We start from the raw sequence: 22,436 nt of genomic DNA on the forward strand, positions 1-22,436 counted from the left end.
GTTTTCTCCACTGAACAGAAGCAAGCAATGTGTTTACCCAGTCTGGCAAGTTACTGACCAGAGCTGGCTCTGTGTGTCAGGTGAGACATCGATGGAAAACACCCCTGCATCACCAGAAGGAAGCCGGAAGGCACCTGAGTGCCTCAGTAGGCACTGTCACTCTCAGAGGCCTCAAAGAGAACAGGATCACAAACCAGGACATCATTCTGTGCTCTCTGTTTTCCCCTTCCTTTCTCCATCTTCTGATCTGCATTTAAGTTTCATTAATTTTTCTCCATTTATCTTTCTAGTGCAGAGACACAAAAATTTAATACGTATCAGCAGAGATACTGCTTTTTTCTCATTCATGTTGTGTATGACTTGTGCATTGCCATTTTCGCTTGTCCTGCTTAATATTATAGTATTTATTATTTCTTCCTCATCTGTGATCCTAAGTTCAGTGCTTATGTCTTCTGTTTTAAAAGATAAGGTAAATTTGAGCATGTCAATATGATACTGGCTTTTTTTCATTCAGCTTCTAAGTTCTTGATACACAATCTACAGAGATAATTTATATATATATGAAATATATTCAACATTTCTTCACTCTGTTCACCTTAACCTACATTTTGCAGCATGAGTCATGCTGATGGGTTTTGTAATTTTCACAGTTCATGCCTCTCCAGCTGATTGCAGTACTGATTCTATTTTCACCAAGTCAAGACTATTTCCTAGATCCTCAGAAGCTATCAACAAGACTTCTCTGCAGAAAATGAATCAGATTAAGAACATCAGCTATGTCCTGTTATTTCATTCAATCTGAATGAAATAAAACTAACTCCTACTAGCTAATATTCCATATAAATAGGGATGCTTGCTAAGCCATAAATGTGCATTAAGTTCTACAGGCTAAAATTGAAATGTGAGATACTTTAATTATTGCCCTATTACTGCTTATTATTTCATAGATTCATTCCAAAATTACTTATTTCCTTATGATATTACAAAAACAGTGTTCCAAGTCTTATCAGTATTTTATCTTAATTATTCAGTTTGGTGTATTTCATTTGTAACAACAAATATCAACTAAGCTTTGAACATAGTGAGGGCCTCCAAAGGCCCAGCTGCTCCTCTGCTCTGTTCAGGTGTGTTTTATTAAGCTACTACAAGGGAGATGAGACAATTCCACCTCTGCTGCAGGGACCAGTACAGCAGAGCATTAATGCAGGCTCTACTCAGTGTAACAGGAGAGTCTCAGGTCTGCCAAGGATCCAGACCTTTTCCACAGTGAACGTGGATTCCCCATCCTCCAGTTGAATTTTGTGAGGCTCCACTTTTCCCTAAGGAAGCATCGATTCCCACCTTTCCCTAAGGAAGCTCTCTCCTACTTTTCAAATATTTTCCAATTTGTAACCTGTGTAAGACAGCCATACAATTAGGAAATACCCACAACAACATAAAAACCCCAGAAAAAATACAGCACTCTTAAAATGGAATTAAGTACCAGAAAGAGTACACAAATTACAGCTCCTTCATCCTTAATATGGCATTACAGATTTTACTTCATTGTATCACACCAAATTACAGGCAAATGAACAAAAACATATGTGCAAAAATGCACAATCTACTAATGCCAACAAAGACTGGTCACCAGCTTGACTTTATTCTGATTCTAGTTTTGAACACACATGTAAACAACAATTATGATACAATTTTAAGCAAAAAAACATAGCTGAGGTTTTACACATTTTAAAATTTCTTCCACTACCATTCCAATAGAGAAAAATCAGGAAACAAAAATCTCTTGCAAATGTATGACTGAAGAAATGGTATGTATAAGCAAACTTAGTAAAATGCCATGCAGTAGTTTCCTATATACACCTTTTTCCTTTATATCCTTTAAAACTGGTATTTAAAATTTCCTTTTGTTATTAAAAATACTTTTACAAAAATAAAGCACTTTCTTTGTTAACTGTAGGTACAGTATCCGTTTTCCAGTGGATTCATTGCAACTCTAATTTGCACAGAGTAGATCATGCACTTCACAAATATCTTATTACTTCTATGGTCAAGCACCGCTTGCTGGTATCTGCACAGCAGTCCTGATCCTGTTTCCACTGAAGCAAATGACAAAACTCTCACAAAGCTTCTAAAGAAGTTAAAAACCCTCACTTTATTAGCTATTCTGATGTGATAAAAAACAACATCCAAGGTTTGGGCTCTTTCCTGTTTATTTTAATTGTCAGAAAAAGCAAATCCCAGATTTAGAATTTTGATTCAAGCATATCAAAATACATTATTATAATCCATATTTACATCTAAGATATGACTCACCTTTCTTTGCCTATATGTAAAAACCAAAAATAAATTTTCATTATTACTGAACTGCTATAAAGACTGAAGTTTACAAATGCTTTTAGCATGATACTGCATGCAAGTATTTTGCTTGCCTTTATGATAATGTCTTCAAATAGAATGTCATGTTTAAATATCCACTATTTGTAAGTGGATATTAAAAAGTTTGCTATGCAAACTCTCAGAGCAAGCTATTGAGGCAGGGCTTTGTTTCTAGGTATGCATGTGTCAAACTCAAATTTAAGACAGCTTTAGCTACTTCTCTGCATCTAAAAATAACAGTTAACATTTTTATCCATACAAATATAGGGTTTAAGAAGTCATCAAAATTTTTAAAAGGGCTGACCATTTCCTGCAGCTCAGAAGGACAGTCTGGAAGGCTTTGAGTTCTAAACCATGCACAACCCAACACGATTGTTGATTGTCTTGCAATCAAGGCGGTCAAAAAGTCATTTATACAGAACTGAATCCGCAACCTGCAACTAGTCATGTAAGCAGTCCTGGTATCTAGAAGCTATTTAAATATGCAAATATAAAGATTTGACTAAAGGATGCTTTAGCATCTCCTGACAATTACAAATCTGGGAATGGCTTTTCACAGTACTTCACCTCAATGGAAAGTCTCATTTACTGCTGCCTCCATTGCACACACACACGAGAATGCCCAAACACACCAGCTTGAGTACAGAAACACAGCTGCACATCTTCCAAAGAGTAGGAAAAATCTGGCTACTTTGCAATAATTAATTAAAATCAGAGGCTTGTGAGAATTAGTCAGCATACCTAAAGGAAAAACATAGTGGTGATCCATTACGAACCTAATATTCAGTACTCAAAATAAGTCAAAACAGAACACCAGTAGAAGCAAAAATAGCTTGGGGTTTTCAAATATCCTGTTATTAGCTAGAATCTTCCATTACCTGCACTGGCACTGAATAATTGAAAAAAGCATGCATTTAAATAGCTTTTTAATTCACAGGTCTTAGAACACAGGAAGTACCTCTTAATATTCAACTTTTTCAGCAATATAAGACTGCAACAGTGTCACCTTATAACACATAGCTATTTCTACTAATAATCCATGAGATGGAATCCACTCCAGGCTGTAACACATTCTACCAACAAAGAAATGAATCCAAAATTTTCTATGTACAAAACAGCTGATACATGAAACCTCATCTTCAGCTTCTGTTTGCAAACAGGTACCTATTCCTTACCTGCTTGCTGGGGAAGAAAATAACAAAAACAATACTGCTAATTAGACTATCAGGGAACAGGATGTCACAGCACAAATATTTTTATTCAGGTCAAAGATACGCAAGTCTGCTCCCATGGTTCTTTCAGTAAAAGTGAACAGAGACTGAACTAAATTCCCTACCTTGATTCTCAGATCAAGTTTAAGAAATAAGATCTATTGCTATACTATCTATAGAAAAACAAATGTAAAGAGTCCCCCTTCTCTGCCCTCCCCAGGCAGAACATTGCACCATGGCACTGAGAAGCTTAAATTAGACTAAAGCACTTAATACTACCAGGATAACATACATTCATTTAATGCACATTGGCATCAGCTGTACAATCTTAACAGCATATGTTGAAGATAAAGCAAAGCTTGGTAAAACCTTCATATAGAACAATAAAAGCAGCAAATATTTCCCCACCATTAGAACTAAAACCAAGTTTAAGTGCTACTTATAACATCTTTAAAAACATCCACACCTACGAAAAAGTGGTGACTTTGTCTTGGACAAAGATGGCCTTGCCCTGAAAGCAGGGTGGTATTAAATAAAGTATTTCTGATTATAAGTTGCTACTTCATGTAAAACAAAGCATCTTCATCTGGTTTTCTCCAAAGCATTTGTAAGCTTGATAGGGTATGCTACCAGTTTATTTAAACTTTTGCTTTCCTTGCTATTTTTAATTTGTGGAGGCTGGCACAAAACATTTACTAGAGCTTAATGGCTTGTTGTCTCATTGCTATTATTACAAACCATTCATGTGGAAAGTTGTTAACTGTGTAGTTTGAATTCATAGGTGCTTGTTTGCCACTGGTTGACATCAGCATTGATCATGTTGCGCTCGGTGAAAGTAACGCATCCCTCGGAATCGATGAGCACCACCGTGTTCGTCCTGCAACAGCACAACGGCACAAGGTTACACCTGGGCTCCATCACAGAAACTCCCAGGCTGCCATCCCTCAATCCAAAATGTTTTAACTTTTTTTTTTTTTTTTCTGTCACAGCACTGCTTTGATTCCCTGCTGCACTTACAGCAGCTGACACACAAACCTGTTTATTGTAGCGAGTATAGGGAAAGCTTAAACTTAGTGCAAAGTGCTCCATTCAGAAAGAAGTAGCATAAAACTAAGTTTTTCTTCACACCCTACATGTACCCATAAGGATTCCTGATATCAGTAGTACTCTCTTCATTCCTTTCTTTCAAACCAATTGTATATTATTGTGTTAATTATTATCACAGGACATTGATATACGATAAAGAACAAGGTGTCTCTCTAGGAACCTTCCAAAGAGGAAATTCGTTGTCATGAAAAGCAGATGCCAGTTGTGCATCTATTCCACTTTGCCTTGGCTAAGCTGTTATTTCTCCATGGACACTGCAGTACCCTTCCACAAAGGGATGACTGACAGTAGGAATTTTGCACCATCTTGATCTGGTGGCCTTTCCCAAGTCACTTCACAGTTGTTCAGTCATAAAAAAACCTCACTTAATTTCTTCATAAGAAAGTGAGGCCCAGTTAACAACCTCTATTCACTAAGCCCTGTTGCTAAGGGAAAGGTAAGCGTGAGCATACAATTATAGCAGTAGGGAGACTTGAAATGTGTGCTAATTCACCAGTAGAAGGTCAGTATTTCTACCAAGTTATCCCTGTTTCCTTTGAAATGGCTGAACTCCAATCTGTGAAGTAAGGGGAGCAAGGTGCTTTGTCACCATGTTAAGTCTTCATTATCCTATATTTAAAATGTTCTTTTAATACATTTAAAGAAACCACTGTAAATACTGAGTATCTCTCTCAGAATACCAACTTCAAATGTCTACAGCAGTAAGCACTTGCTTATCAACTCCCATTTCTACAGAGGAAATACTATGACTGACCATTCCACAGACCAATCTGACAAAATTACTGGCAGACTTTTAGAGCAGCAATTCCCTACCACCAGCAACAGGGTTCACCAGCAATTTTGTCCCATTGAAGATAAAATGAAGATTTGTATTGCATTATTCTAGTCTTCTTGCAGCTTTGGTGGAACAATCAGAGCAGAGAGTGAGAATACCTTAGTAAAAACAGCAGCATGAGTTAGGGGAGAAGTGGAAATACAGGTTCTTCTGAACAAGAGCAATAGGTTCTTAATGTATGAAAATGGCAGATCCATTTTATGATGCAATGTCTAAGGAAAACTCTGATTTAGCAATGCAGATGACACAATTCCTTCTCGTGGAGGAAGGAGAATTGTGTTCTGCAGTATCTCTGGTAAGATCAAAGTTAGATCTGCTCAGATCTGCTGTTACACTGGGGAAGCAGGAGAACTGTATTATCTCGTCTGGGACAAGTTAAAGCTGTGCTGTGCTCTCATCAAAGATAAACCACAGTGTGAGCTTCAAATGCTCTTCAGCAGCAAATCCCAGACACCCAAATACTGACCAAGCAAATACATTACTGTATTATGCCAGATTAATATATGAAAAAAAAAAAATTAAAGCAGTCACTATAGAATTTAGTCTTACAATAGCACAGTTTTGATTTGAGATGTGCTTTGATGCAGTACACATCTATTTCTGGCTATGAATTTTTTTACCTTGTTCCGTAACCTGGGCAACGAACACATAAAGCTGCATACTTGTTCAGTATGGGACGGATGTAGTCCTTCCCTTGGTCTTCAATTGCAGGGTCTGGTAATTGACTGGAAAAAAGGAGGAAAGTAGTTAAAAAAAAAAAACCAACAAAAAAAACCCCTCCAATATTAACACATTCATCCCTCTTGATCTAGAAGGAGTTCCAGGACACACAGTCCCTGAAATCACAGTCAAAGGCAGGGCTGAAGCAGAAGAGAGGGGGTAAAGGACAAAAACCCATCAGGAAAGAATGGAATTCTGTGATTAAACCAACCGCTGTACCCACTAAATTCCTGTAATATGCACATACAAAGAGATCATAAAGTAATATGAAACAGGATATTTTAAGAAAGTTCAAAGCTAGTGCATATCCACATGTTCATATTTATTATGAAAAGATCATTTCATCTTGAAGCGTGATTCGGAAAGATTACAGGCTTAGTTTTAAATATTGCTTTTTGTAAGTAAATATTTCCCTTTTGTAGTCAGGTGGTTTCAGATGAGATCAAATGGAATTACTGAACGTTAAGGGAAGATCATTTGATTATATTGTATGTTATACCTTTGTCTTTTTACTAGTAAAAAGTATAAAGTCTAACAATTTTTTTAAGATCTCTTGATGTGATAGCAGATGAAAAAAGCTATTAAGACAGCTTAGCAGACTCCCAAATTAGTACTCATTGCTCAGATGTCTGAGTTCTTATACAAAACTTTATTTTGAACCACTGAAAAATGCTACATTCATGAATGCTGGCATTAAAATTTGCTGTTAAGTTTGGAAAATTGAATCTATATACCAGAAACAGCTTTGCTTCAACTCTAATCACTTCCCAGACAGATAAAAGTCAAGGTAAACATGAAAGTCACCAGATAGTGAGCAATGATATGAATTTAGACCACAGCACCTCCTGTACCCTACTCCATGTCTGCACACTGAAGTGGTATCAACTGCCTTTCCTGCTGAACATCCAGCTGATGGGCTCAGGTTCACTGTGCCATCAATTGTGAGTGCAGGAACCTTCCTTACATCTCAAACTCATCTCTTGAGGACTGCCTTGACTGAAACTTCCTTGACTGAATTGTACACTTATCTCCTTCCCTCACTTAGCCTGAAACAACTGCACTTTTGAGGAAGGCAGCTCTTTGTACTTTGAAGTGTTGCTTTTCCACCCTCTGCCTACACTCTGAGCAGCAATACAGAACAGCAAAACCTGCTAACACAAACCTGCTCACCACCTGTAAGGGTGCTGAGGCCCTGGCACAGGTTGCCCAGAGAAGCTGTGGGTGCCCCATCCCTGGAAGTGTTCAAGGCCAGGTTGGATAGGTCTCTGAGCAACCTGTGCTAGTGGATAGTGTCTCTGTCCGTGACAGAGGCTGGCACCAGAAGATCTTTAAGGTCTCTTCCCTTTTAAATAATTTTATGATCTATGTAAATAAGTGCTTTCTTTAAATGCAGTAACCAAACCTATGTGAGCCTTCAAAAAGCTGACAGCAAGCAGCTTGCACATCCCTAGCCATGCACTCATTGCCCTTATTAAGAGAAGTGCAATCTTTAAAAAAAAAGGCACAGAGAAACCAGTGCACAGCTGATGAGGTCTAAAACTGCAGTAGCTTTAATTGTATCTCCTGCTTAAAAATCAATACTGTTGAAAGTCAGGCTCTGTGAGAACACTACTTTCAATTAATATGAAGGTAAAGTCCTTTTTTCTTTCAAAACAGTTTCTATGTGCATTTTTTAATGTGTCATACTGTATTTGAGTAAATTCCAGCTATCATGTTCTTACGGCTCCTGATTATTCATCACTGTAAGAAGCTCCTTCACCAACTCTTCTTTGGTAAGGTCTTGACTTCTCTTGACCACTTCTGTGAAAAGCTGCTTCCCATACTGAAGTTTCTTCCATGGTGTATCCAACAAAGAATTACTCAATCCATATATTCCTACACACATACACAAAAAAGCCCAATTTAATTGGAAAGTGCATTCTGGTGATTTCAGTTGTCATTAGAGACTTTAAAAGATTTTAATAAAGTCTAAGTGACTCCCCAGCTAACCTTTACCTTCAGGTGTGCCATAAACACACAAGCCCCATTACTGAACAGGAGAATACAGCAGGCTCCCATCTGATGCTGGGCTGTGCTTAAGCATTCCCCTCATGCTAATGCTCAGTACTTGGTTTTAGTTGCACTCTTAATTCATATCTACAGCAGTTAGTTTAAATTTCTGGTTTGCTAAACCATGAAGGCACAACAGAATTTTATAATTTCTGCAATCTATCTAGTCTTGTCCAGTGTAAGGGTAATAATCCTAAGTTATCTTTGCCTCTGATTTTACTCTTGAAAAACACTGCAAAGCAACACTGGATGACGAGAAGGACCTTTCTCTTTAGAGGCACTCTCTAACCACAAGTCAGACAAGAGAGACTACCAAACATCCTCTCCTCCTAAAGGCAGCCATGTACACATGCCTGTTGTCTAAGCACAGAGACCAGAACCATCTTTGGTACAGTCTGCAGATACCTAGAATTTGTGACTTGTTTCTCATTATAACATGGGCAGATTTTAAATTTAAAAAAATGTCTATATTAAAACCTGTTTTATGTTTGTAGCTGTACAAAATCTAACAGTTGTTTCCAAGAATTTATGCTGTAATTGCTACAATAACAATTTGCCTACTGGCAGCCACATTCTGACCATTAACCAAAGCTGGCTAAGTAAGGCTCTGCCATCAACTGTTCCCAACCAGTTACACTGCTCAGAGCCTTCCACGTGTCCTGGTTCCATTTAAACTGCCTTTCTGATGATGACTTCTGGAGCACTGTTCTCTGTAGCTAGCTAGCAAAGAACTAGATTTGAAATATTTTTGAATCAGTTCACCTAATAAGACAGATTTTATTTTTTTTAAAGCCAACTTTGTCCCCGGGGGAGCATTGCCATACTGTGACCTTCAAACTGCTGGGTAAGGGAGGTAGGGTCAGACCCTTTGAAAATTGCTTTTCTCAAGACAGATTCTGTCCTTCTGCCATAGTTACCTAAGCAGTATTCCACTAATTGCACTGCAGGTGGGTACACTGACACTGATAGAAACTTTTAATGAACTATTGATTCTTTACTGAAAGTTATTAACAAAAACTTATATGAATTCAAGGACATCTAGTAATATTTGCTTTTAAAGAATGCAAAGAAAAAGACAAATGCTTAAGTAGCTAAATTACTAGAACAATACACAGCTACATAAGAAAAAGTAATATTCAGACCTTTCTGAAGAAAACCTACCAGCATTTAGGAAAACAGGTTCTGGTTCTCCTCTGTTTCCATAGTAGCAAATTACATCTCCTTTGGTGGTACTGAAAAATATAAATACAAATTTCTCCTTGAAAAGCCATCAGCTTCTATATTTGATTATGCTTTAATTTCATGCAATCTTTGAGCACATTAAGATGCTTCTCCCACTGTTACTCCTATGATACCAGACATTGATGTGTTTTATTACTTTCCTCCTCTCAAAACACTGCACCATTATCAGGAAATAGCATTATCATTTTTAAACATAACTGCAATAAAATTCAGTAAAACCCCGTAACTTCTGCATGGAAGTAGCCAGGCTTAGTGACAAAAACCTGGTTTTGATTAACTGGAGATTTAGTTGCTTGGGAGAAGAGAGCATGTGAAAACAAAGGAACTGTCCATCACAGTTGGATGGACAACAAGCAAGTACCCTTTTTCCCATCCCTTCTTTTGAATCCTTCTTGCATTCTAAGCCACTGACTGCTGTGGGCCACTTTAGATGGCAGAAGTGCATTTCAGGCCCACTTCCAGCAATGCTGCAGGGCATAGCTGGGTCCTTTGTGCATTTCTTGGCTGTTTTCAGATCACTGTAGTCACTGAATCTCTCTCTAATTGGAGGCACTGGCTGCAGCACTTGCTCTCTCCTGTGCACAGAGTACAGGGAGGGTCTTCCACAAGGTTCAGAGACAGCTTCCAACATTGCAAACAATTCTTATTTGACAGAGATGGTATCAGCATATCCAAACAGCAGGGACCTACATAGTTACACTGATACAGACAACACAAAACACCAAACCAATTGATAAGGGAAAAAAAGAGAAACAAAGTCATCAATAAGCTGTGTGTGTCCTGTGGGAAATGGATTGCCATTAGATGGCTCACTCTCAACATCCCTCACTCAGCTGACATGGAAAAGTGATTCCTCAGATCACTTCCACTTGGTGGAGTTTGGTTTTTTTTTTTTAATTTGCCAGAATACAGCAATGAGATCTAATTCTGTATTTTCTCCCAGTGATTTACTTGCTCACAGTTACCAACAAACACATTCTGATCATAGTTCAGTTTTTAATTTGTCTCCCAAGCTCCAGCTCCTTAGACAGCAGATAGAGTTTCCAAATTAAAAAAAAAAGAAAAACAATGAAACAAAAAACCAAAACAAACAAAAAAACCACCAAACACAAAACTTGCACTTAAGACTGAATTTGGATTAAGTAGCATAAAGCACAGTACAGAAGAGAAGCTATTTCCAACTCCTCATTTTTTCCCTAAGATAAAAAGGAGTATCTCTGCGCTGATGCAAATCAGAGTATATAGAATGCAATCTCATTAATGATGTACTGGAACTTAAATTGCTCTGCATAACTTAGCATCCGCTACTCAAACCTTAATAACAAGCAAAACAGTCTTGATTTAGCTGTTTATATTCTTCTTGAAAAGCCATTATGAAAGACATTCTACAGTGTCCTTTGCAAGACAGCCAAATGAAGAAGGAAATATTAACTTATTAATTATAGAAGTCAGAGAAGTCAAGAAGAGGAATATGAAAAAATTAACATAAAGCAAAAATAGAAGTGCCTTTCTCTGTGCACTACTCTTCCTCCTCCCAAACCTGTAAGAGCTTTCTGATACCACACAGAAAGATTATCAAGTTTTTCAGCAGAGGCGGAAGACAGCAATCACAGCAAGCATATTGTGTACACCATTTTTATTGCTAAATATCATATAAGACATAACATCAATTATGATAACATCAATTACTCAATTCACAATTTATCAACTGTTAAAAGAAATGTGTAGTATTTCTGAACTTTCCTCTAGTAGCTTAAAAGACATTTATTTTCCTTATCTTTTTCTTCTCATCCATAAGATCCTTGTTCAGATTTATTTATGCTGATGTCAAGACTTACTGACCACCTGAATTCTCCACAGACAACAGCCCAAAAACCTTAGGTTTCTTAAGTTAAGACATCAGAAATCACACAAACTATTGTATCGGTGCATTAACTACTCTCTTTTCAAATACCTGCTGTAGAAGGTCTGTGAAAAGATCAGAGCAATTGTTATAACCTGAAGTCTCACAAGAATGTGTTAGATGTAAAGGTGGACAAATGGCCCAAGCAGGCCCTGGAACACAGCTGTAAGACAAGGCCTGTCACAGATGAGACTGCATGGTGAGTAAGCTGGCACTGCTGACTTCCCTTAGAATGGCTTTTTACATGAAAGAATATAATCCTCTAGCATCTCTTCCAAGATTTGTGTCACTGACAAATTCAGTAACAAGATCCCCTGGAGTTTATCAAGAAGATGGGGAATACATACAAACTGCAGGGTCACTAATACAGGACATTCGTATTTTATGGCATGCACACTCCCCCAGATGAGTGTTTTCACTTACTTCCACTGCAGCACTGCTGCTGCCTTCTGTCAAAGGAAGACTAAAGCCTCCCAAGAGACTTCTGAAATGGGGATACTTTCAAAATTTAGTTCACTGTGCCAGTCAGCTACTCTTTCTTTTATCATTTGGCTCTGCCTATTCCCTTCCTACTGTTTACAGGTACTCAGTACTGAACATCAAAGCAGAAGCCAAGATGAAAAAAAATCACTGTAAGCTTGATCGCAGCAATAGCCTCAAAACCCTGGCCTATACTCAAGATTCTCTTCTCTCCCAGCCTTACAAGTATAGATACCAATTTCACTGCAGAAGTAATAAAGGCGTAATTAAAGTGATGACAATAGGACCCAATAGACATATTTTTAAATCCCAGCCATAGCTGACAGCAGAAAGAAACTAAAATTATTCTCTTAGATACATAATTCTGTCAAAAAATGTAAGCAATAATAAATGTTCTAGGAAATATTCTAGGCAGCACAAATCTCAGTGGTAATAGAAGCTTCACAGCAACATGAAAGCCATACAGAGTTTGCCACAATCACTTCTTAATGCTGATGAAACATCAGCAATGTCCTTCTGCACTCCTGCCCTGCTTCAGCTTCAAGGTGGCTCCAAGTCATGTCCAACAAAAACTCCGAATGAAAGAAAAAGGAAAATAGTGAAGCAGTAAAAGCTGCACAGAGTGGTTATCGCCAAGTGATCGCTCCCCTGGGCACTGAGCTCTGCTCTGCTACAGACAAGGACATTGGATTGTTTTAAGAATAATCTGTGCATGTATTTTTTGTGCAAGGACAAAAGATGAAACTGGCAGCAACACCAAAGTGCTGTACAGTAGTTTCCAATAAGTAGTATGGTTCACAGATTAATTTTCTTTTCTTCAGTGTTCATGAGCTAATCAGATAACTCTTTCTGTTCTGAAGCTAAATATAAACAAGCAAACACCACCAACTATAAAGCCCAAATATGTACCAACTACCATCAAATAAAACGACGAAAAGAATTCTGCCGGATACTCACAGCATACAAAGTCTGCCTTAAAACAGACTCTGATTTTATTGTTAGTGTTTAAACATTTCTTTGGCACTGTCCTAATATTTTGGGCCAGGCAGAAGCTGACAGCAGAGGAAAGAGATAAAAAAGTTTTTCAGAAGCATTTTTCTTTCTTTTGACATTGGACTGTCCATCCATCCACTGGAAGTGACTAAAAATCCATGCAGAAATAACCTCATTTTCATAAGGGAGCCACAAGAAACAAGACAGGTATACTCTGCAAAAGGTGATACTGAATTAGGACAGTACATGAGAAGAAAAAGGAATGAGCTTACAGAGCAATCCCAGGGACTTGACCATCCATGTTCTTTTCATACCAGCACTCTAACCCTATCTCACTTTGAAAAGGCACCTAAATCCAGTCTCTGGAGAGCAATCAAATCCTTCCCACCCCGCCAGGTCACGGGAACCATGCTGAATGAGAGCCTGCAGGTGATGGTATAGTTTAGTACATTTTCCCTGCAGGGACTGAAAACTGGCTGTGACAGGGGAGAGCAGACAAGCTCACCCAAAAGGCAATTTTCTGCAATCCCCTCCAGCTGACTTGTTTGTAAGGCACAATTTATCTATTCATCATGGAGAAAGTGATTCACTCCTGTTACACAGGGATCTCATTGCACATAAACTATATGGGTTCTAACTGACAGCCTGTCAGAGACTACACTTGCTCGGTGGGTGACAAGAAGCTGCCAATTTGTCCTTCAGGGCAGTCTGTATTACACACTTGGCAGTAAGGAACACAAGTGAGATGCTGCCACAACAGCCCTGACACAAGTTCGAGGTACCCATGAAAACCTAAGTAGGTGTAGCAGTAGATTTGTTGAACACAGGTTTTCCCCAGGACAGAAATGCTGTCCTGATCATCAACAAAAGCAGCTCACTGCCTTCAGGTATTTTCACAAATGGAGAAAGAAGGAAAACCCCTTTGAATATTGAGCAGGTATCTACTTTACAGAACAGTCCAGCCTCTGATAACCTTGCTCCTTTCTAATCAGACCTACAGATAAGTCAGAGTGAGAGGAGTGTCAACACTGCCTTCCTGGAAGCCAATTTTGCAGATGCACAAGACTCTAAACAGACACTGTTTGCCACACGCTATAATTCAACATAAAAGTATGTTTAGCATAACTGAATAAATATTCATGACTCTCATAATCAGCAGGTACACCCAAGATGACAAACTGAAAAATCAGAAAAATAAAAGTACTAAGTAATTTTCTTAAAACAACAAATCAATAGTGTTTAAATTGATATAAAGAGATGCCACAGAGTAAAGAGATTATTACACTGAAAGTGTCAAAACCCACACATATTAAAAATAAGAGTCACACCAAGCTGTGCAGATAAACAATGAGATTTTACAACCTGTATAGGTTTTCCAGCTCCCCTTCTTGTATTACTGCACCTGTCATCTAGCATACTGTCATAGTCATATCGAGAGAAGATAAAATTCCTTTTTCTGAAATGTGTGCCTGAAGATTCAAACATTGTAAAACTCCCTAAATATGCTGCTTACACTCAGCAGAAACATATGCTCAGGTACACCCCTTTCCACCAGTGCTTCATTTACACTTTCCATCTGGGTTTCCCCTCCATTTCACACACTCTAACACAGCCAATCACTATTTGTTACACAATGGAAGAACACATTAAAGATAGTCCTCAATCTTTGTTTTGAACACTAACATGGCCCAACAAAATAGCATCAAATACAATACCATTTTCTATTTACACAGAGAACTAGCTCCCTTTCATATACCACATTTCTCTTTGGAGTAATTCTAATTTCCTAAAATGACAAGTTTACAAATATTATTGAAATTGCTCTGCATCATTAGCTTGCCAAGAATTTCATTTCATCAGAGTATCCCAAGGCTAAGAACATGTCAAAACAGAGAAGTTAATCAACACGCACAGCTTTCAGAGTGATACTCAACAAGGAATTATGACCTGTATCACCACTGAAAGACTATTCAATTGAGCATACAACTCTCTATCAGCCCAGCATGAAGGAATAAACAAACAAACCCAACACAGGAATGATTGCCTTAAATAAAATCAATCAAACCTACTTTGGCATCATCATACTAGCAGCCATTATGATTATGCTCTTTTCCTACATTAGAAGGAAGAAACTCAAACTTACTGCTTGTTAGGTCACACCTTGAGTATGATGCTTGCTTGAAAACACCTATTTCTTCTATTGCCTTTTTAGTAAAAGATAACCTTCCAATTTATGCAATCTAGCCAGGCAGCAACATACAGCAGAAAGCTCAAAAAGTCAAATTCCCTAACCATGGTAAAAATTAATTTAGGCAACTGAAACATTTTGGGAAGTCTCTAGTGAGATGATGAACTTTATAAAGTAGAGTAAAAAGACCAAAAAGCATCAAACCCTCCAACTGCCTGGCCATCTTCTGGATTGAATTTCTGGAAACATAACCTATATGTTTATTTCTAAGCAGGCACACCAAGCAGAAATACACCCATGGTATCTTCACAGAACTGACTGGTAAGTCTGAGCCATCAGCTGAAGGTGGTTTAATACAGAAAGTGAAAAATGTAAATACAACGCCAGTTAGTGAGAGGGTGCTAGAAATTATTTCCACTGAAAACAGTAAACACTCTGGCCTTCTGCTTTAAGTGTATTCCCAGAAGCATGCAGAAAAGCTGAGTGCACCATCAGGTTGTCTAATAAAATTAATGCTTCTGCAGCAAGTGTGCCAAAGCAGCAGTGTGCTCCTGGCAGTTTAGATGTGCTCCCAGTCATGCAGTGTGCATCCAGCTGGGAACTGACACAGGGCCTGGAGATGCCTTAGCCCTGGATTTCCATTCTTCTCTGTCAGGCAGAATGCAAAGGCAAAATAGCAGATGTACTTGTGCATAGACACATGCACAAGCAGTAGAAAGGATTGTGCCAATCACACTGATTATAATCAAATATCCAACATCCTTTCTTGGCTACAGAAACTTTAACTGAATGTTTATTTGTCTTGTGCTGATTTTTAATGTTTCACGAAAGATGAATGACACAGACACTCTGACAGGAATAATAGCTTGAAAGCTTTCAGCTGTTCTAATCCTGCTACAGCATGTCAGCTCTCAGAGAAAAAAAGGTGTCTGAGAAATTATGAGCCAAGGTTTTGTCTTCTCAAAATACAAACCCCAGAGCCTCCAGGGTAAAGACTGGCTACAGCCTATCAAGGAGTTGCAAGAAGTTTTGTGGGAAGCAATGGTTAGAATACAATATAGCCCTCCAGTGTTTGAAAGATAATAACAAAGGAAAGGAAGTCTAAAATAAAATTAGGGCCTTGCATGCCAATTAGCAAAAAACAGGAGCTCTAACTTTAGTTTGTGAGAGGCTTTGTGTTGTTACACTTCGGTGCTCTGACTTGTACGTACAATACTGTTATTATCTTTCTCCCTCTGACATTTGAACTGTGATATTTTGTAGACTTACTTCAAGTCAGCTGCTAATAAATTAAATCCATTGTAAAGATGTCCCTCTACTGAAACTTTCTTCAAGTAAGAGTAGCTGTCCAGATCTGCAGTCAAGAAGTTTGTTACAAGAGCACCTAAGAAAGAGAAGTACATAGAGCAACTTGTATGTGTGTGCTCACTATTCTGACAGGCCTGGTAAAATAAACAGAAAGATAAAGATTCCTGTTGCCAACAGGCTGTAACAGTGGAAGAAAACCCCAAACCACAAAATCAACCCAAGTGATAAACCATCCTTTATAAGTCTTACATCATTGTTCACATTAAGAGCCTGACTTTTACTCTGAAGAACTCAGTCAAAAGCTCTTGGTCAAAAATTCTAAAAATTCACATTTACTAACTATTCTGGACTGGATGCATCTTTCCTCTCCCCCCACCTTACAAATTCTTTCTTGTCTTGCTTCACTTCCCTGATATATGACCCTAAAATTAAATACAAATGACATGGTTCACTTGTGTCTCTGTATAACATGTTTTGTCACTGCAATATATTCCCAATCCAGTACATATGACAGTTACAAACACATCTATTTTTACTTTTAAAAACCCCACAGATGTGCTGTTTTGAGCATCCTCTTTGAAAGAGGGTTTACTATATTATTTCTCCTCCTCTGACTTATCAATGGGGAAGAAGAATCTTTTACGCTACCTCCAGCATAATCCAAGTTGCATTCCCTGACAAAGGTGTTTGAATATGAATATATACTTTAAGAAGTCTACTATAGTCTAAAACTAGCTCAATGCTTGGCTAATTTTTCTGCCTGTTAATTAGAATTACTTTCCAGAGGAGATGGTGCTGCTGCATAGCTTGTATGAATGTGACTTCAGGCTCTAGGCACCACATCTTGTTTTACTTATGCCTGTTTGATCAAAAAATCATTATCCAAGTCAAGTTCCTCACATATGTACTCAAACTCATCAGTTAAAAAATTTTGTTTACAGCACATAAACATTCTCTTTGTCCATAAAGCTGTTAAGAAAATTAATATTGTAATCATCACTATTTTACTGGAACATTAGGGCTTGTTTGTCCACTTTCTTTTTTGTTTTTTATTTCAACTCCTCCATACCTCTTCCTTTTGCATTTTTATCAATCTTTGGCTGCATGTAGTTTGTCAGGGCTGCCATCTTGCCTTTCTTACTGATTCCCAGCCATGTCCCTCCTTCTTTTCCCTCCTCCATATCCAGACCTAATGGAATAAATAAGAGTTAGGTTATTAAATACATTAAAAAATGTTTCAAACTTACAACATGTTTTCCTTAGATATATAAGGAAGAAGAAAATTTATTAGAAAGGCAACACCATCACCCTAATAATGAAAAAAACCAGGCCATGATTCCCTCATAAATCATATAAAAACCACTCAAAACAGCAAGACATACATACCACTAAGGATCTCATTGCTGCTGTCCCAAAACTCGGCTGATTTGGATGGTCTGTGGTAAAATTCATCCCTATTAGCTGCTAGAATAAGCCTGTAGAACACAAGAGGAAAAAACACACTATTACTTACAAATTGGAACTTCACAGTACAGGCAAGGAGCAGAATCCAATTTTTTCCAGAGCATTAACTCATTTCAAGCATGAAACTATACTTTATCTCCCATCTCACCTCTATCACTCAGTGTAAAGTTCAACTGACATCTGACAGCAGCCTTCTCTCTCACTGTCCTGAGACACTCGGCAAGTCCATCTTGGTGAGTGAATGAGGCAACTGGTGTTTTCAAAAAATAATTCTTACAATAGAAGATGCTGAATTAAGATTGCATAAACAACCTTAAGATTCCTCAGCACAAAGTTACAGCTTAATTAAAGAAAATTATTATTATTTTGAATTTTTTTTTTTTTAATAAAAATTAATGGTAGAATACCCTCACCTGAGGAGCAGGTAATGGATTTGGCTGATCCAAGTAAAGGTAAAAGACAACTGTGACCCAGGCAAGCCCTGTGTGGAGGCTCAGGGCAGCAGGTGACTGCAGACAGACCTGCACAGCTCCAGTGCAGCTCCCAAAGTCCTGCTCATCAGTACCCACAACATGACTTGCCTTTATTTCAGCTGTGAGACAGTGAATGCTCCCCCTTTCTCTCCAGTTATGTTGCTTCATTTAATTTTAATGAAATGCTATCTTTCAAAAACCTGCAGATTTTCTTAACCACTTTTCCATAACCTCAGTTATCTTCTTCACTGTCAGTTCCTCCTACCAGCTGCATCTCAATTACAGCTGCACAGCAGAAGACAAGTTTGCTACTGGAAACTGAAGACAGACCATACAATTTTAATTCTAATTTTTAGCCACAACACACGAGAATCAATTCCAATGACATTTCATTACTTTGTTTGGCATTCAGATGTACTTACATTTTCTGCAGGTTTCTGAACTTTCCTGCAAATTCATCCCTTCCCTAATACAGTATTTTAAAAGAGGACTGCAAGGTACAAGTTGCACTTTAGAAATACTACAGAAAAAGAATCATAATCAACCATAGAGAAACTAGAAAAACCTGACACTTCTATGGCATCCTTTCTTTAAGGTAAGTACTTAGTATTTTGCCCAACAAAGATAACATCTGCTGGAAAGAAAACTGTATGTACATTTTTATCTTTCCAATGCAAATATAATATTGTTCCTTTCAAACTTACATAATTTCTCCTCTTCTAGCTGATTCTAGTCTTTGAGCTATAGGCTTTCTGCTGGTTTACTATATTTCTGTCATCTTACTTCAATATGCTCCATTAACAGGATGCAGCTTCCTTTCACAGATTTTTATTTAAATGAGTATCTCCACTGTTAAAAAATAGTTTGCCTGAAGTGCACTTCTTATCTCCTGAAGCTTCAATTATACTTTGCCTGCAGTAATTCTTGACATGAAACTACATCATTTCTATTACATGAAACGTCATTACTATTTGTTTATAGTATCTAAGTACTAAAAACAAGCAAAGGCTTTTTTGTGTGACTGAATATTCCCCATCTCAAGTTTAATGCAGACCTCTACATTTAGCACAAGACTAGTATACAAAAGCATAATAATAAAAACATCTTTATTTTGTCATTTATGAAACATAATTATAGTGAAAAGGAGCAATATAAAGTGACCCTCATCTTCTAATAAGTTGCAAAAAGCCTATTCAGCTACTTTTATAGCTGAAATAATTCAACTGTATTAGGATTTACATATTAAGATTTATTTTAATATTGAGAGAAATGAAAACATGAGAAATCATTTCATTGAAGTGATTTCCTACAATGCAATTCAGCTCCAGAAAAGAGCCTGTGATTATAGCTTTGAAGCTTGAAACATTAATTTATTTGTAAGATGCACACAGTACTATTCAGAAAGATGTAAAGGCAGCATATTACCTATGACAATAATAATGGACTACAGTAAAGTGCTTGTTACACTGCACTAAACTTTACCACAAACAGGCCCCAAGAGGGAAAACAGAACCAGTTGCAAACGAACAGGCAGATGGATTTGCTAGTGTGTCACAAGAGTGACTCTTTGCTTAATTAGGTGCTCAAGAAAATTGACCAATATATTGGTCTAGAAGCCAGAGTCTACCTGGATGGAAAATTCTCCCAAGTGTTACAGAGAACATGTTTTAGCTTGGCCATTTTCTCCTAGCCAGTAAATTCAGTCAATGACAAGCCGTTTGTCTTTTCAACTTTTAATGCCTATTACTGACACTTGCTTTCAGTTAGAAATGCAAAGCAGAGAACAGTAAGGAAAGTTTAATTGCTTGCTTTGTGATGGACAAAGAAATTAGTGTCTGCAGGTACAGGAATCCTCTTTTGGTTGGGAAAACTGTTCCAAGACCTCACCATGAAATAAACAGAGCTACAGCACAGTGATGCTTGAACTGTCAAGAAAAATCACCCATAGCAAGAACTTGTAGAGAGATGTCTCACTTGGTCCAATGGCTGTAACACTGCTTGGAATTAAGAGGGCTGGTGTTAAGGTAAAAAAAGGACTAAAGCTGCGTATCTGTTGTTGAAATCTGACACCAAGAACACACTGGCCTGGCATTTACCACCCTAACAGGTAGCTCAGAGTGATATATCTCAGGTATAGAGCAAGGCACTGCTTAACAAAAGATAGAGAAAGTTAAATACAATTAAATACTCCTGAATTTGGGCCAAATATCTCAAAAGCACTGTCCTATTCTGACACTGACAGCAAGTTGCTTTCTGATATAAATTAATAATTTCAATCTTAATGCAATTTTTTATAGCAAGCAAACTACTCTAAGTTCTACATTTAAATATTGATCATAGCAGAAAGTTCACTTGGCAAGCAACTGCAGTTTACATCCAAAGGATTTTCCCAAGAGGCATCGAATTGATGAATCTGTCTTTTGCTAACTACCAACACAAAGAAAGTCAGACCAAATAAACGGATATATTAATTCAGCGCCAGTCACATCATAAACAAAATTCCTCTTTAGTCAAGCTCCAGATGCAGAGAGGAATGCACTCTGGACAATTGAGATTTCCATTCTCGTTTCCTCTCTTTCTATAGAATGGCATCCGCTTCTTAATACAAGAGGACAAGAAAACAAGTCAGTGAAAGGCACAACGATTCACTGAGCAGACTGACTGATGGCTTCTGGATGAATACCAATACTTGTACCCTACAAGGTAATATGTACCTATAGAGTATATATAAACACAGCAATAAACCTTCCTAGTCTGTTTATGGCCTGAAGTGCTTCCTGTCTTTTTATTACATGCTCAGTGTACTCAAAGATACTGATGTTGGATATGAAATTTAAAAAGGACAGGCTACAAGGAGAGAGAATGTTTAATACTGTGGAAGCTCACTGTATGACATCGAGACATTCTTATAAACTGACCTAGAAGCCTGCAAGCTTATTTTTTCTTTAGTTTTTGGCTAAAGATTTCATACACATGATTTAGTTACTGCCCACAGTTTTAATTGCAAGCAGATTTTGGGGAGGGGAAAGGCTAGGACACTTCTTAGAAGTTCCTTGGTTGCAAACTGGAAGCCTTAAACATATCTACCACACTGAAAGCAGGGAACAGCTACAACTATGATGCCCAACAAACAGGATTCCCCTTAGTTTAAATAATAAAGTAGAAGGCAGGGCTTCCAAACACTGGAGTACAATATTTAAAGGACTGACATAGCATGAGAGATCACCAGCAAAAGGTCCATGATTACAAAGCCCAAGACTTCTGATATAGTCTAAAACCAAATGATTCTAAAAAGGCTACAGTAACTCTGCCAATGGGGAAAGCCATGAAGTTAAACACTACAAAAGCACAATTGAACACATAATACTGATTTGAGTTTGTAATTCACGCACTGGCTACAAAAAGGAATTGTGTAAAATGTTACAGAAGCAAGTCTGTTTTAACTACATCCATCTTACCTGTACGCATTTTTTGAAACTGGCCGTGGGTCAAATTTGAATAGAAGGATGCACATTGAAGAACTGATGTTTAAATCTTGTTTCTTCCACAAAGGCTCAATGCAAGGTCATTCTGTAATAGCCTAAAATGGTAATAAAGATTATCTATTACACTGCAAATTATAAAAAGAGAAATTTGCTGCTGTGCTGGAGCTTAAGGATTGCAATGTACTGACTAATAACTCACAATACAAATACATAAATAAAATACAACTTCCAAAACAGAATAGCTCTAAAGACTGATTTACTAACCAAATTCTTACGGTAGTTCTTTCAACTATGCCTGGTAGTATGCCTGGCTAGTTCAGATTTTTAGGGAAAAAACCTGCATCAGGAAAATATTGACAAAGTCCAGAGTGCTAGCAATACATGAAAAAAACACTGTTATGCAATTTTCTGCTCATTACCAAAAAGCACCTTTACTTTTTTTCCCCTCTCTTAAGGAAGGTAAAATGCTTCTTTTAGAATAAAAGGGAAAATAAGACTCAAACTGTTGAAGAAGACAGAAAAAGCCTCATTAAAGACACTCACAGACCTGCAAATAAAGTATAACTTAGGCCAAGCTACTATCGATGTACAGGAGAAAGTAT

General features: G+C 37.6%; 1 protein-coding gene across 4 annotated transcripts in view; it reads right to left on the minus strand.

Annotated features, from left to right (window-relative positions):
- Positions 1-1,510: 1,510 nt before the first annotated feature.
- Positions 1,511-22,436, minus strand: part of TANGO2 (transport and golgi organization 2 homolog) — a 28,784-nt gene continuing 7,858 nt past the window's right edge. For all 4 annotated transcript variants that reach the window (XM_053994026.1, XM_053994025.1, XM_053994027.1 and 1 more), the window contains exons 2-9: positions 21,808-21,929; positions 17,799-17,887; positions 17,482-17,601; positions 16,374-16,488; positions 9,460-9,530; positions 7,971-8,124; positions 6,150-6,254; positions 1,511-4,464 (exon numbers count right to left, since the gene is read on the minus strand). In XM_053994026.1, the coding sequence (XP_053850001.1) occupies positions 4,344-4,464; positions 6,150-6,254; positions 7,971-8,124; positions 9,460-9,530; positions 16,374-16,488; positions 17,482-17,601; positions 17,799-17,887; positions 21,808-21,863 (831 nt within the window). In that variant the 5' untranslated portion in view covers positions 21,864-21,929 and the 3' untranslated portion in view covers positions 1,511-4,343. The remainder of the gene's footprint in view (positions 4,465-6,149; positions 6,255-7,970; positions 8,125-9,459; positions 9,531-16,373; positions 16,489-17,481; positions 17,602-17,798; positions 17,888-21,807; positions 21,930-22,436) is intronic.

The sequence above is a fragment of the Vidua macroura genome, chromosome 18, assembly GCF_024509145.1.
Source record: "Vidua macroura isolate BioBank_ID:100142 chromosome 18, ASM2450914v1, whole genome shotgun sequence".
Lineage (NCBI taxonomy): Eukaryota > Metazoa > Chordata > Aves > Passeriformes > Viduidae > Vidua > Vidua macroura.